Here is a 17,755-nt window from a genome sequence, read left to right as displayed (position 1 = left end):
ATTTATGCTTGACAGAAAATATTTCTTAAAAAATGAATTTATAAATGGATTAAATATCGGGTTTTATATGATTTTTTATTGCATTGATTTTACAAATAACAAGTAACTCTTTAAGTTCCAAGAAATACTTGCAATCATACCTTGATGCCAATGCTCTTAACGTTGTCATATCCAACCCACTGGTTGCCATTGTATGCATAAGGGGCTTCTACTTTTTCCACGAATACTTCTGTGAATCCCTTATCTCTGCAAATCTAAAAGAAAAAATAATAATAAAAAATTTAGGATTAAAAAAAAGTTAAAAAAAATATTTGAAGAATTTTATAATTCTGGATAAGATCTATAGTTTTCAGAATAAAATGCATGAAAACATTAATATTTTTAATTTTATGGGATAATGAAATAGTTTTCATTATCTTCGAAAGATTATTTTATTAAATGATATACATAATTGGAAACTAAATAAAAATATTAATTTTAGATGGGATTTTTAAAAACAGCAAATATCTCTTTGTTAATCTGGCATATTTCTGTAATACCAAGGATAACGTAATATTTTCTGTGATTACTTGATAGCTGGAATGGAATTCTATTATATTTAACAATTTGACAATCTGTTTCGAAAACGTACAACGTTGCACTGGAACTGGTCTAGTTTTTATTTCTTTTCTTTCTTTTCCTCTTTTTTAAAACCATTTGTCAGATGACTAGAACGGCTCTTAAACTTGCATTTCACTCTTTAGACTTCACGTTTATCTTACAATAACATATAACTTGCAGCATACCTAGACACAGATGTGATCAATTTGAGATTCGATCCTGTGATCCATGAGACGAGAATTCCCCACTAAATCAGTATGACCCATTATTTTTCTAGCAACACCATAATCATTCATGGTTTTGTGACTTTTTCTTGGAAAGTGGCAAATGGTATTTTATTTTATCTGCATCATCAGAATTCCTACACCAATGAAACTATTTCTCTTGATTGTTTTAATCTCCTTTGGAAAAATGGAAAGTAAAATCCAGATACCAGAAAAAATTTGCATCTAAACGTAATAATATGTTATATTTACAGAAAAATAACACGCCATAATTATTCCTATGAATTGAAAAAAAGATTAAAGTGGCAAGAGCATACGTAAAAATAAAACAGCGACATGTAAATTATGGAACTATTTCTCGGTAATCCGCATCGTCACTCATTGTTGTATGAAGACACGAACACGCGCAAGTGTTTAATCATATCAACATTGGATGTTACTCCACGGACAGGTATTTTAGCGCATTCCTTTAACACTAAAAACAAACCTTGAAAGATGAGGATGAAAATGAAGATGTCTTCCAATCAAGTCCCACACAAGCTCTAATGATGATAGATCTAGTGAACATGATGGCGATTGGTGAATTTTGGCATATCTAAAAATATTCGGTTGTAGCTACAGTGCAACTTTTATGCTTGAAGAGTCATCAGAAATTCTATTCATGAAAAATATTACAATAAGTTAGAGACCTTATCTCATGATTGCAGCGTCATCTGGATAATAAACGAGATAATCGTACTACAGTATAAAATCCTCATAAGAATCAAAATGATCAGAACAAATCCACTAAGTCTGCGTTTGAAAATCGGTCCAAAACCCAAAGGTGCGCACTCACACATAACGCACACACTTGTTTAAATAAAACTGAGACGGTGTGTTTACTTCATTGTATCCAAGCATTCCTGGTTCTTTGGTCAGAGGTCCGGCTCTTCCAGGTCCGGTGGTCGGTGCTCCCAATTTATTATCAGATGGGTTGGCCAAAGTGAAAGACCTACCATAAGTTCCCATGCCTAGGATGATCTTGTTCTTAGGAGCTCCCTTCGCTATCCAATATTTGATAGCATAATTCTGAAAAAGAATAAGAAATCTATCAGCATATTAAAAAAGAAATCAGTCTGAAGAAAAATTTGATTATATGATGAACATGATTGCCTATGGATTACCGAATTACTTCATTAATGAAATTTCGTTATCACTTAGACAAAAACGCATTTCATCTTCATTTGTAGCACCTGTAATAGAAATGAATACCTGTTCTGGCTTACCAAATGAATACCCGTTTGTAGTACAAATCAATACCTGTTCTGGCTTTAACAGATACTAAGCATGGTTCTAAGACTATATACATTCAATAGACAGTGAAGTAGAACTCAGTCTTCATATTAATTTTCTTGCTTTTAATATTTAATTATTTGATTTCCGAACATCATAAAAAGTTTATTTATTATAAATGGTTTGAACTTATTATAAAATATAGACTTAATATTTAAATTTGTATTTAAATTTAAAGAATTATCTTTTTGTTGATGATGAGGAGAATTCCTTTTTTTTTTCAGGTAAATTTTAGCAATTCGCTTTTCAAAATACAACATCAATAACGTTGTAATTTTTTTAATTTGATCACAAAATGTGGCTGAAAGTTGCAAATCTTCGAATTTAGTTCGAGTTTAGATTATTACGGAATGAATAATTTCCAAAAGGAATTATTCAGAAAATTCAAATTTTTCTTATCTTCTATGAAATTTACACATGGATAGTTAATTATCAAGAAATGGAAACATACCACATTAAGTATTTTATCTCCTTCTGATTCTCCAGGTCTTTCATAAAGGGGAGCGTTGTGACCGGTTGTCTTCTCCCAGGAGCCATGGAGATCGTAGGCCATCACGTTGATAAAATCCAAGTATCTGAAAGTTTCACGAAATTTTATTCTTAAAAGTATCGATACCCGACCTGAAAAATATTCACTTCCCTGCCCATCTTTAGGAATAATTATTGGGATGGAACACTGAAGAATTCATGAGGTTAGAGTATAGTAATAGGACAAGAAGTAACGCAAAAACCAATAAAATTATTTTTCAGAAATTGGTCAGGAGTAATATTAATAAAAATAAACCAGATGAATACTCTTCCTTCAACTTTCTAGTAGATGTAAATGCTCTTGCACCTTTTCGGTTCGACTTCCTTTATCCTCTTCATTCTGGCATATAAGGGCCAATAAAAAGGGAGGCGGCAAAAGCTCAAAAGTCACAACAGTCTGAGCGTAGTGACATGTTTTGTGCTTGGTAATATGGTAAAGAATGTGTATTTTAGAAGATTTATTACCTCTGATTAGACCCAAAATTTGTAATAATTTACAATTTTGGCTATAAAACTGCATACCAAATTTTGTTTATCAAAGTTAACCAAATAACTAAGCAAAATTGTATTTATCTAAGTTCATTTTTGTAATATCGCTTTCACATACAAGCGAATATATAGACAAACAAATAATTACCTTTTCGATATATTTGATCCAAAATTGAATTTTTATTCAATACAGATAATAAATATAAAGGCAAAAATTTCTTACTGCATTTTTGTGTTATCTTGTTTATATGGATACGAACAGACAGATATATTAACATTCCTTTGGACAGATTTCGTTCAAAATGTGATTCAAATCTACATATTTTGGGGTTAAGTCTACATACCAAATTTCATCGCTCTTACTCAATGCATTGTTGAATTTAAATTTTACTAACAGATTGAGAAACATAATTTCAAAAATTACTTTTCGAACTGAGGGGATTTAATAATTGGACATTTGTCCAAATATTTTTTTTTATGATTAAACTTTTTTTATGTACTTTATATATTAGAAAGTTGAAATCTCTTCGCAACATAATTTTATTAATGTGCTAATGAAAATAAAAAAAAATATGTTTCTATTAAAAATAAAGATATCAAAACAAAATTATATTTTAATTTTGGGAATTTTATTGTTTTGAGTAATTTTTTATGGCTTAATTTCTTTTTGGTTTTCTGATTTTGTTTTAAATCTTTATTTTTTCTAAAAAGATACACTACTGGTCAAAAGTATTGCAAGTTTGAAAAATTTCACGCTTTTTCAAGAATAAGCCCTCCAAAAGTAATATTTAGTTCATTAAAAGTGATATTTTCTAGTATAAATGTGGTGGAGAAGTTTCAAGCTATTGCATTATCTATTGTGAAGCAATCGTCTGCAACGAATGTGTCATGCTGTTAGTTTATAATAAAATTGCTCAGACTGCGAAGGATTTCGTTTCGTTTGTTGCACATCAGCTGTGCATTTCTTTTGAGTTAAAACTGTTCATTCCTTTTTAAAATGTGCGAATTAACTCACGAGAAGCGCCACGCTGTTATTTTAATGCATCAAGAAAACATTTCAAATGTTAGGATTTCTCATCGGTGTGATTGCAGTGAGTCGATTGAAGTGGTCGTCAGAGGTTATCTTCTAAAGGTGCTGATGCTATATTGACACGATTATGCTTCAAAAATAGATTTGCAAGTTCTGCTACACTTGCAAGAGAATGGAATGAGTCCACGTCTGCCATTGCCAGCCCCAGAATAATTCGCAAGAGGCTCTGTGAAGCTGATTACAAGGCACAAGTACCTAGGAAAAAACCACTACTGACGGAAGCAATACGGAAAAAACGATTGGAGTGGGCAAAGGAGCGCAAAAAGTGGAGTATTTCGGAATGACAAATTATTAATTATTCAGCGACAAAAATCACTTTACTTTAATGTCTGACACACCTGGCCACGTTTGGCGTAAAACAAAGGAGAGCATGGGTCTAGAATGCCTGGTTCATACATCAAAACATTTAGAAAGCGTAATGGGGTGGGAGATGTGCGTGTCATATCAGTCTACTGGACGGCTTCATTTTGTACAGGGAACCATGAATGGCGACAAGTATGTTGGTGTGCTGAAGGATCAATTGCTTCGTAGTGCACATAGCATGTTCCCAAGGCAGAAAAATATATTTCAGCAAGATCGAGCACCCTGCCATGCATCTTAATACCATACTTTACAATTAATTCTAAATTTCATTTCAATTCAGTTCTGACCTCTATATCGAAAAGCCCGTTATTTTAGGTTAAGGCTGCATTTGCAAATCATGGTAATAATGTTCTCTTATCGCCAGGAAATTCGACAGATTTAAACCCTATTGAGAATCTCTGGTGTATAATGGGAAAGAAAATAACTGAGAATCACCCCCGAACAAAACGAAAACATCAGGAAACAATAATTAAAATTTGACACCATGAAATACCGTTAGAAGTGTTACAAAACCTTGTGGATTCCATGCCTAACTGAGAGGCTGCTGTGATCGAAGCCAAAGGCGGCCCAACCAAATATTAAATGCTTTTTAGTTAACTTGAACTCTTTTATTATCTTGTCTGATTAAAAGAACTTGAAATTTTATCTTTACTTTATTTTATTCCGGGGAACCAAATGGATTCCGATACTGATAACTGTACATTTTGTTTGTATTTTATTCTTTTTTAAATTAAATATTTTTTTGTTCAATAACTTAATTATATCTTTCCTTTAAACTAATTTAACTTATAGTCACAAAAAATTATCACTTTAAATGAAAAAATATTACTTTTTGGAGGCTTATTTTTGAAAAAACGCTTAATTCTAAGACTCTCAATACTTTTGACAATAGTGTACGTTTTACTGCTTAGAAAATTAATAAAAATGCATTGTAAACATTTTTTACTTTTTCCTATTTTCCATATTTTTAATCTTTAATAAATTTGATAACTGATTATTATGATTATTTCTGAATCCTAAAAGCAACTTTCCTCGACTTTTCTTAGAAAAGGCGCAAATGATTTGGAACAAAAATTTCAATAAAATCCATTATTTATTAACTAACTTAACTTTAAAAATGTTAAAATATGAAATCGCCGTTGGAGCAAGCAACTATACAAAATTTCAGAGCATCAAGAAGTAAATAAAGAATAAATTACAAAGTTCCATCTTTACAAATAAATATATTAATATACAAATAAATAAATTTTTGAATAAAAGCATATAAAATTGTTAAGAACAAGGGAGTTAAATGTATAATTTTAATAATTTATGTAATGATGTCTGTAAGAGTTAACTATCTGCCATTGACTTGTTGATGAAAGAAATGGCGATGAATCAGAAGAAAAAAACCAAAAAACTTTGCCTTTGTTTCAGCCAATCCGGGATATTTAAAGCTAATCAATATCTTTGTATCATACTGTATTTAATGTTTTGCCTATTTGTTTTCAAAAAATAACGGTGGTGGCCAATTTCTAACCAATTATTTTTCATTGTCTTCTAAACTTTCAGTGTTATTATCGAGAAAACCTTGTCATTCAGTTACCAGACAGTCAAGATAGAGCGGAATTTTCATCATATCGAATTGAAATATTAATAACGAAGAGCTTTAATTATTATTAAATATTCATATAAAAACTCTTATGTCAGGTTTAAAAATAATGCATGTTTACAAAATTTTTATTTTTATCATTGTCTTGAATCAGCTATAAAAAGTGGTTTTAATAATTTTGCAAAAGCAAAAATGTCCCATTATTCTGCAGATACAATTTCAAGTGTAAAAGTAAAGAGTAAAATATTTCTTCCAACATATACATTTTTTTTCTTGAGGAAGAAGTATAAATAAGTTTAAACGCAAGAATAATAATAAAAAATTTATGAAAAAAATATGCTTATTTCTTTCAGTAGGAATCTTGTTTTCTGTCGCAACTTATTATAACCGTTTTTGTTTTCTACTCACAATTATTTTTTTATTTCAAAATTTGAGACAAAATTTCTCAAATCAGTCCTCAAAACAAAGAGCTCTAAAAAAATACAGAGATCAAGAAATCTCGAAATGTCTAAGAAAATGAAGAATTCAGGTTCCTTGACTTCGTCTGAAATGCACCAAAAAATTCATATGAAATTTATTTTATTTTAACATAGGTTTATGTTGAAAGAAACTCACTTGGATACTCCTGGAATATCATATGCAGTATCGATCGTATTTTTACCAGCTGACACTGCTGCTGACAGAATAAGACCGTGAGGTGCAAAGGCTTCTTTCAATTCCTGAAAACAAAACAGAGAATAAACTACACCGGAAGTGATCGATATTATTCTACACCTCGTTTCATTTGAAAGATTTTATGATAATTTTTATTATCATATTGATCGTTGTTTAGACTACAACGCCACCATGTTCGATCCCAGAAAATTAATATCTATGTCTGCCAGATATTTCCATATTCTTTATAACATTACTGCAGATACCTTTTATACTTTGCCATTTCCCAATACTAATCTTCTAGAGTTGGATCTAGCTGAAATTGATCGATATTATTATCCAGCTTTACGACTAGTTTCAATGGATCAACCCTAAGCTAATGGTTAATATATTGAGGACTCTTAATGAAGTGAGAGGAATGGAGCATGTTTTATTGGTCAAAGCGATTCAAAGCACCTAAGTACATATGAATTAAAAGGATGCCTTTATTTCAATATTTGGTGGAAGAGGTAAATGATTATATTGCTGTTACATTTGGAAAAATTTATCGGCATTCAGAATATCAGCAGTGAGAAACTCATTGCCAAAATGCGCGTCTTCTATCAAATTTTGATTAATGATAATTAAAAGTATAATTAGAAGAGAAATCATAACCATCTTCCACCGATTCATATCCTGCAGCCATGCCATATTTTAATATGCTAATTTACAAGAAATGGATACCATTTGTGATTAAAAAAACACTTCTTTAGCCATTTTTACAACACTGATGTAAAGAAACTTTTATTACATTTAAAGCAAAAATTCATGAAAGCAACAGAAAAAAGATGAAGTTTTTGTAAAAACTGCAGACAGAATGGAAGATTTTTCACTCTCTAAAGCGTAGACATAAAACTGCAATCTCTGCCTTTTATGCAAGACATGTTACTGAAATCTGCTAAAGCTAAGATTTTAAATGATAGATTAAAGTTACTGTTAGATCCAAAGACAAACGTAACAAGACAGCTACGTTTATCATATGGTTATGCCATCACATAAATTAACTGCATTGATTTGACATCTCTACCTTAAGAAGGGTGACAAAGTTCTGTTTATCAGCTGCTGCTCCTCCTCTATTGGCTGGATATTCCCAATCCATATCCAGACCATCGAAGTCGTACTTCAGACAGAAATCAACAGCACTCTTGACAAAGGTGGCCCTGGCATTTGGATCTGCTGCCATCTGCGAGTATTTGGTGGATCCTTCATTCCAACCTCCAATAGCAATTAGAGTACTTAGGTTAGGATTCTGCTTCTTCAAGTTATTGAACCTCTGGTAGGCACCTAAAGAAATGAAGGAAAGAACCATTGCATGAAATCAAATCATTTAAACATGAAAAAAACGAAAAAGAAATCATTTCTTATTTAAGATCTTATATTAGGGGTTCAATTCCATAAAGAAAGAAATTTTCTTATCTTAATTATTTAAAACATTAGGTTGCCAAAATGTGAAAATTGAGAGTGTCGTCTTTTTTATAAAAGCGTTGAGTTTGGTTTTCAGCAAAAGATTGATATTTACATATGAGTACTGAAACTCAGCGAATTATTATCCTTTTTACTACTTCTTATTTAGGCCAGACTGAGTTTTCAGCATTCGCTATCATGAATATTAGCTGAGCCGATTTTAATTCCATGATTTAAGAAAATATGTATATACAATAAGCAATAATACAATAATTTATAGATTCTGATGATTATCGTATTTTTTGTTTTGGAATTGTTCATTCAATTTTTATGTAACCTACAGTATGTTTTATTTATTTAAACTATACAAAAATTATGACTATTTTGGGGAAAAAATATTTGTTGGAATTTTATACAGGAGATTTTTAAAGAAACTCTTTTTCGACCATGGATCAAAGAACCGATAAAGTCCTGAAAGCCTTAGTTTAAAGAAAGGATTACATTTAACATTTAATTGCTTTTATGAAGTATAAAAGGAAATTTAGGAAACTTTTACTGCACGTTTTAGCTTTGGATGAAATTCACTAGAAAGTAAATAGGATTCCTAAATAAAAAGTAATTTAAAAATTGTAAAAAAAGTTGATTTTTTTTAAATTTCTCGCAGAAAGGAATGAAATTTTTTTTTCCTGGTGACTTCAATAATTGGTAAAATAAATTTCTCCTTTTCAATTTTTCGTACATAAATGGTTAATTTGTTCAGTGAAATCTTTGCTATACTTATAAAATGATATTGAAATATATCTCAGATAACAATCAATACCTTAAATATAGGTATAAAGTGAATTTTTAAAATGAAGATTTGATACTTAGATCATATATACATAACAATAAAATGTGATAAACGACACTATTAACGATGACAGGAAAATAACTGGACCCCACTTACGAATAGATGTCTAGTACCTCTTAAAATTGTGCGCTATTTTGCCTAAATTGAACGAATTTTACATAAACTTCGATGTAAATTTGTCAGGATTAAATATTCTGTTTAGCTAAAAATTATACATAGACATGAATTATGCACAAATTTTGAAACATTTTAATAAAATAAAGAATATTTTCTATTTTTAAAACAGACATATCTTACAAATAAACCACATATATGTACATAACAACACGCACAAAAATTATAATAAAAATGAGCATGAAATAATGCATGAATGTTTCTATAAAACTATTTTCAACGGATGCATCAATTTCTGATTTATACAATAATTATTATTTTGCACCCAGAAACTTATTACTCTTTTTATGAAAGAAATTATTTATAAAAACGAATTCACTGGCTCGAAAAGATTTTGCCTAAAAGTATAAATTATCATCAGTATAACTCTAATTCCTGTTTATACACCATTACGATATCTAAGTTATGAAGATCATAATTTTGAACCAGTCAACAAGAATGACATTTGAGCTGATATGCTCTTCTGGACTCTTCCACCATATTTGAACCTCGACGACGAATTTATTGTATAACTTGTCTAATTTTGCATTTATTATGAATATCTAATGTTTCCAAGTGCACTTACCAAGACCCCAGTTCTCCTTCAAGTCAAGGTAAGGATCATAGACAGCGATCTGATTGCCAGCCAGTTTAGCGAAGCCGTAGATCAGATGGGTGCACAGGTTGGGGTCGATGTTTTCAATGAGAAACTTCCCTTCTCCTCCCCTGTAGTTGGCCCAGCTGCCCAAGTAGCACACAATTTTATATCTTTTGCTGTTGCGATCTTAGAGAAAAAAAAGAATATAGAAAAAATTTTAGTGCAATTAAAAAAAACTCAAAACTTAAAGCGTGACATTTAACTTAATCAGAAAATATTTATTAAAAAATTTAAACGACTGTCTTAATCCAAAGTATAGTTATCTCTGTATTTGCTTATATTAAGAAAGAGAATTTTGAAAATGGAATCCTTAAATTTTGAACCCTTGATTTAAAAAATCATTTAAACTTTTAAAATAATTATCCTTATTTAATTAAAAATCTTAAGCAGAAAAAAAACCATCGATAAAAGTAAAAGTAATAACAAAAGGACAGAGAAGAAATAAAATAAATAATAAGTAATAATAAAAGGATAGGGTGTGGAAATAAAATATTAATAAGGAATAAAAGGACTTTTTTTAATTTAAATAATCAAGCTCAATTATAACTACTTATTTACTCTCTATGTAATTCCAAATATTTTTTGAAAAGTCCAAGATTATATCAATCTTCTCTTATATTCCTATAATTTTCCATTAAAAAACATCTGTGAATTTGTAGATCGAGATGCATAATTTTATAGTACATTCACAGTGTCTTTAAAGACCTTTAAGGATTAATGACATCACTTTACTAAGAGACTGTTTGGCATGAAATGCCCTTTCATATTCAACTACAAATTTCATATTCATTGGAAACAACGATACAGAAAATGGATTTATTTATAATTTCAATGACATAATTTAACATAATTAATAATTAAAAATTTATATTTTAAATTCTATTTTTCTATAATTCTATTTTTAATAAAAGGCTTTAAGTCATTTTTACCCTTTTAAAAAATGCTTTAATTTTTTAAAAATTTAGAATGAGTTACTTGGAAAGTCATTTCTGCTAGATAATCTTCTGTCAGAAAAATTCATGGCTTGAAACAAACAAATAATAATCAAAAAGAAAGTAATTAAGATTCAATTGTATACAACCATGGAATCAGGAATCAACTCTAAAGGATAAACTTTGAGATTTCCATAAAACATTAAGAAAAAAAGTTAATACTAATTTCAACTAAACTTGATGATTACATTAGAAATAATCTATAACTGGAGTTGTTTCATATTCACACACGAATTCTTCTCATTCGTTACAAGTTGCAATAATGAATTTAAAATTTGTAAAATGGCAGCTATAAAGCAATTGCTTAACTGTTTTCATTGGAACTCATATAAAAGAATCTTTTAAGTTATCAGACAAAATTAATTGGAAACGAAAACATTCCATAATTCCCTAAATGCATTTTGTTTGATAAGAAATAATGAACATTTAACTAGAAGCACCACCGAGAGAAGGAGAAGAAAAAATAGAAGTTTAGAAATTTTTCGCCTATAATAACATCCGATCAATATTTAAAAAAACTACTATTTCATTGAAACAGCATGTTTTAGTAATATACATATATTTTCATCTAAATTATTTCTTAAAAAAATTTATAACTATTTTAGAATGACTCACCTCTACTTGGAGCTGAAGCAGCCAGCGCCACCAGCAGTAACAACATGCACACTGATCTCAAACCCATTTTACTGAAATAATAATAATAATAATAATAAAAGGATGAATGAAACTTAGAAGAAAATCGGAAAAAGTAAATGGAATTATATCATTATAATCTAACTTAGCTTAATCTTTATACAATCTAAAAACGATTCTCAAATAACGTATATTTTAGAATTGATAAAAAAAAATAATTTTCAAATAACAGGTATATATATTTAGAATGATTGATGATAAAAAATTTTAGATCTAATTTACCAAGTTGTTCACATAATTTTCTTCTAGTAAGCCAAACTGCAAATAAAAATATTAAAAGGATTGCTTATATTTCTTTTGTAAAAGGCAGAGGAAAATGCAACACTTTGTTAGATCATTATAAATTTTTAACTCTTTCCTAATCTTATGCTTACAAACCTGCTGACAGAGGAATGCCAATAGCACACCCAATAGGTGGAAACAAAAACGGTTTAATGCGAAACAAAACAACGAACTGTTTTATCTTCAGGAAATATATAGTTAATAAACAATCCCCATCAGCTTGTTGGCTTACGATTTTAAACGGAGTAAAACCTAAAGATAACACAAGGTTCGTGCTTTGAAAATAAATGCGTTCATCATTATGAAAAAGTTTCGACAACAGAGAGTTTTTATTTTAAACTGCGGTTGAATTTATTTGCTCATCATTATTTGCGCATCACGGTTGTGCCTTCTTTTTTTATTCAAACAATCACTAAATATAGATGATATGTTTATTTAATTTTATAAATAAAGATATAATTTTCTCATTTATTGTAAGTATTTTACAGAATTACAATAGATTTTGTAATTCAGAAAATTTTTATAGGAATTTTCATGATTAGTGCAATTTTTAAATGACAACAGTTTGATTATATTTGTTACTGATGTATTTAGGTTTTTCGGGTTTTATTTTCTCACAATTCATACAGTTTTTATTCTGTTTCTTCAGAACTTATCCAAATGTTTTAAGAACCGAAAGAAAGATAAATTCCATAATGCAATGGCAATTATAATTTATAGTGCTTGCAATCATTAGCAGTTATATTTATAGTTAATTTTGTTAGTGCTATAATTTTTGTTAGCAAAATATTTTCCATATTTTTTATCATATGATTATAAAATAATTTTATATCGCCTTATTATTTGATAAGAATTACAAATATGAATTTAATGAAATCAATCTATCATAATTCGAATTGAAAAGTAGAGATACTACGAAATGAAAGCGGAATTAAAAGTTCTATTTCGGAATTAATGTCCATAAAAGACAGTTTTATAAAAAAAAAATTAACATTGAATGGCTTGATAGAGCAACGTTATTAGTTAAAATTTCATCATACTTTTGCATATTGTGAATCAAATTAAATTTTTAAAAATTATTAAATTTAGAAAAGAAATTGCATCTAAATGAAATCGAAATCATCAAAAAGACTTCTTTAATTTTAAGATAGTGGCAAAAAAAATTGAGATTTTTTTAGAGGATACAACTGTAAGGCACCAAAAATTTGTTTAATTTTTAATTTACTGATATTTTAAATATTTTATGGACTTGCAAAATTTGAAAGGAATCTTCACCTTGTCTTAAGAGCTCGTGGGTCAAATTTCTTCCAGATCGGATAAAAACTTTAGATTTCTATAAAAGATAATATATCTTCATGTAATGACGGCCTAAAGCACAAAACCTCATCGAAATTTGAATACGGAAATTTTTTGACAATCGCAATATTTTCTCGGTGCAATCTTCGTGAAAGGGAAAGTTAAAAAACACTCCTAAAATAGTTCATTTCTCAAAAGCATCCTAAGCGCCCACATTATGCACGATTCTTGACGCCCTACGGAAATTTAACCTGAATAGCTGTAGTCGAGTTTCATTTGTGATGGGTGATCCTGCAAAAAAATGCAAGCGACAGACTGCACCTGCCTAGTTTACATAATTAAACTATTTAAATAATAGGTGTGACCGTTAAAGCTCAAAAAGAAAACTTGACTTTTGGTTCCTTAGATTTGTTCTTTTTTGGAAAAGCTTTTAAAGCTTTCTCTGATTTTCTGCTTTAACGGAAAAGAGATGTCAAGAACTCTTCTTCGCGACCCAGTTAATTTGTGTCACATGTAGATGGTCTGATTACTGCTGAAGTGAAAATTTTAATAGATTTTCTAGAATTGAAACAAAATACATCTTAAAATGAATAGAAAGAAATAAGCATTTGTAAATTATTATCATTTGTTCTTTACCTGTGGGAAAAAATGTACAAAACTTTCTACGAATAAATATTGCTTTCTTTGAATTTGTTTACAGTTTTTTTTAAAGATAATAATAACAGGTTTTGCGTATCGTTGACTATCATACGCTTTATGTTAAGAATTTCGCTAAGTGATGAGATTTAGGTTTAGTATAGTTTATTTAGATGAAAATCTTTTTTTTAAGTTGAATGAAGTTAGAGTCTGACCTGGCAATTCTGAATCATGAGATGATTCTGGTAATGCATATAAATTTGAAAATAAGAAAAAAAAAGTCATTTTTGTACCTCAGTATCCTTTATTAGTCATCAGACTTTTTACGATAAAAGTGAGACTTTGAAAGACTTTGCTTTTGTGATTATCGTAATAGAACGTTGACATATTGTTGTCAAAACTTTCGGAAGTTTACGTAACTGATTGTTTCGATATTTTCAAAGAAAGAAACTTACAGTGAAACATGTACAGTGAACATTAAATCCGATTAAAAAATTTCTTAAAATGATGTAAAAATTCTCTCTCTCTCTCTCTTTACTAATAATAAAGGAGAATGTAATGTTTTGAACTAGAGCACCAATTTTGGCAAAAAATATACTTTGGTAAGTAGGAATATGCAGTGACGAATTCTCAACTAAATTATATATATATATATATATATATATATATATGTCTAGGGCGCTTGGCTGAGAAGCGCTTCAATCAAGTCAATTCAAAATCGTATTTTTCTAGTTAGTAAGTAAGAAAATTTATTAAAAAATATAAATTCTATGGACGATAAACTATTAGGATAACATTAACATTTTTATATAGCATAATTGATCAGCTTCTCATGTGTTACGTCACGATCTCTTAATTATTAGGATATTTATAAAATTGAATGCATGCTTAACTTATATTATGTGCAAAAATTGCGGATGCCTGGCAATCAGGAGTTATAACAGAAAAATAAAAATACACAAATATTATTTACAAAGTTAATAATATACAAATGCACATTTACAAAGTTAATAAGATAAAAAATATTAACTTAAAATAGATCATTAGCTGCTTAAAAATGTATTGAAATATGAAAATATTATTAAAAGAAATGTTTCATAATGAGAGGAGTTTCATAACTACCTAGGGCTGCAAAATATTGCTTCTAAAATATGTATACAACTCCGAGCGATTCTTTAGAAGTTTAATTAATAAGAAAATTAAATGAGAATTTAGAGTAATTTTCCCAGTAATTTCCGAAAGCACAAGTTTACAAAACTGATTTTTACAACACTTTGAAATTAAAAGGAATTTTTTTAATGTTATGGATTTAATTATCACTAATTATCATCCCACTGAATTTTGGCAATAGTTTTACAAATATTTTTTTTTGCATACTTTGAAATTCAAATTACTTTTGTTGTTCGTGTAATATTTAAGCGATGATTTTCCTTCATTACTGGAAGGTAAACAAGAAAATATCCTGCTTATTATCTGCTCAATTTATGTAAAAAATCAGAAAGTGAGATTACATTGTCTCGGAAGATTATGTGTAGTTCAGGAAAAGATAGCCTGCATAATTTCATTTAGAGGTTGTTTTTAAAGAAGATTGATGCGCACAATAAACAGAAAATGTGAAAATAACACGGATCTATCACAATTTGAGATTTAAAATATTTTTATTGAAATAATCATAAATATTAAGATAATGTAGAAACGATTCATTTGAAATTAAATAAAACCAATAATCTTGGAAAATCAGTTTGTTGAAAAAAGCAGCTTTAGTATAATAAATAATAAAAAAAAATGTTATTGAGGTTGCAAAAGTATCATATATTTTTCATACATAAATATATTCATATTGCTTTCAATGAAATTTTTAAATTCTTTAAGGAAATAAGTGTAATATTTTTGAATTTATTTTGATTAATTAAAATACTTTTGGCGCCAATATGGTAACCCGAACAATCAAAAGGATTCATTGCTTTAGCAACCCTTCGACGCAATTTATGTATTTTATTTGTTTATTTATTTTTTGTTTTCCTTTGACTGTCGAGTTGTTTGTCTGCTACATAATTTTTTAAAAAGAATGAAAATATATAAAAAAAAACTTATTTTTTATAGGAAAATTTTAAAAATAAATTCTTTTTAAGGAAAGGAAATTTTAAATGCGTAGTTAAAAAATTATTTAAGATATTTAAAGAGAATTTTTATTTATCTATTTATTTTTCATTGACGTGTAAATGAAAGATTTTGATTGCTTCCGTAATTCATTTTTAAAAATCTTTTGCTCGAAATATTCCAGGATATTGATTAGCCATTTAGGTTTTAGTCTTTATCTAATTAACAGATTTTTTTTTCTTTATTAATCGAGAATTGGATGTAAGGTGAGTGGATTTTTTAATAAATTGATAATGCTAATTAATAATTCTTCACTAAATATTGTGGAGTGGATTTTTTTCTATCATTAATTTAAATTCTTTTAATTAATGTGACAAACTTTCATTTCAGCAAAATCTTTTTATGCGAGAAATTTTCCTTCTTATGAAGAGGAACAATATCGTAAAAATTAAATTTCCTTGCTTTCTTATTGTCGTAAAATTGAAATCTATATTTCAGTTCTTTTAGTTCAGCTGTGGTGGTGTAAAGATCTTATAAAACAGAGGAATATAGTAAATCTGATTGTTGAAGCTGCCATTCTTTACTAATTTCCTCCTCATAATTTTTATTTTTAATGCACTGACGAAACTACTAAGTACTTGTTTCCGCTGCCTGAGAGGCTGTTAGGTGTTTTATTTTATTTTAAGTTTAAAAGTTTTTGCTGGATACACCCTTTTCAGATGCTGCAGTCATCATGCGATCTGAAGGTTTAGAAAAATTCTTATTAAACTCCAAAATAAAATGATCAGAGGTTTTAAAAGTTCAAAGTCAGATTCAAAAATAATAATCATAGGAAACTAAAAAGGTTGATAAAATTGGAAATTCTTTTAAGTTTTAATCATTCGTTTAAGTTTCCAAATTCTAATCATTTAACTGCATTGTTAAACGGCCTTCTTGCTTTTCGGAAATGCTAATTCTTCTGGCAATATCAAGGAATTAATAGATTGGTTGTAAGATGTAGTAGCGAACAAGAGCATAAAGAACTAGAGAAATTAACCTAAATAATGTATACAAGAAACTTATTTGTTGATATAAGTCATTTTTAAGACCAGTCAGTTTTCTGAGCAAAACAAAATATTCATTTATTAACATTTCTGCACACATTTGCTTCAGCACTGTTCACCACAGGGCGAAAACTTATTCTTGATTATTTTTCTCTCAATCTAAGAAGAAATGCTCTGGTCTAAGACTCGACGAAATATTCAACATTAATCGTTCGCCCTAAATATTGGTTTCATGGTTGTTAAACTGTTAATATGGAACGTATAATATTTACTGTTTTATAAAATAGAAAATATGAATTTAATGAAATTTATACGAAAGTTAATTTGTAAATTTCTAAGCATGGTTCAAAGTAATGCATTCTAATGTTGAGATTAATGATTTAAACAAATATTCACGAGTCAATTTTTACAATGTTAAGTGAACATATGAAAGAAACTGAAAAATATCTATATTATTAGATCGAAGGATAATATGATCTTTTGGAAAATAAAACGAAATAATTTGACAATGTAACTAAATTTCCAAAAATATTAATAAGAGGGCCGGCAATTTTTCTTCAGCAATGATCTCAAGCTATTGGCTATTAAATCGCAGTTGGATGTAGAAGTGAAATAATACATATAATTTTTTTATAATGGCTTAATATAAATAATAAATTTTATTTAATATTTGATTGTTAATATTTCTTTTTAGTATCATAAAAGGCGTTGCAATCTCCTACGTGTAATGGTATACGA

General features: G+C 28.7%; 1 protein-coding gene across 1 annotated transcript in view; it reads right to left on the bottom strand.

The window, feature by feature from the left end:
* LOC129971792 (probable chitinase 10) overlaps positions 1 to 17,755 on the bottom strand; it is a 143,865-nt gene that overhangs the window by 2,442 nt on the left and 123,668 nt on the right. The window contains exons 26-32 of the mRNA XM_056085769.1: positions 11,583 to 11,653; positions 9,904 to 10,101; positions 7,938 to 8,194; positions 6,833 to 6,936; positions 2,608 to 2,731; positions 1,707 to 1,892; positions 141 to 254 (exon numbers count right to left, since the gene is read on the bottom strand). Coding sequence (XP_055941744.1) covers positions 141 to 254; positions 1,707 to 1,892; positions 2,608 to 2,731; positions 6,833 to 6,936; positions 7,938 to 8,194; positions 9,904 to 10,101; positions 11,583 to 11,653 — 1,054 coding nt within the window. The remainder of the gene's footprint in view (positions 1 to 140; positions 255 to 1,706; positions 1,893 to 2,607; positions 2,732 to 6,832; positions 6,937 to 7,937; positions 8,195 to 9,903; positions 10,102 to 11,582; positions 11,654 to 17,755) is intronic.

The sequence above is a fragment of the Argiope bruennichi genome, chromosome 6 (genome assembly GCF_947563725.1).
Source record: "Argiope bruennichi chromosome 6, qqArgBrue1.1, whole genome shotgun sequence".
NCBI lineage: Eukaryota > Metazoa > Arthropoda > Arachnida > Araneae > Araneidae > Argiope > Argiope bruennichi.
Note: the sequence above shows the minus strand (reverse complement) of the source record. Positions and strands in the feature narration are given on the sequence as shown.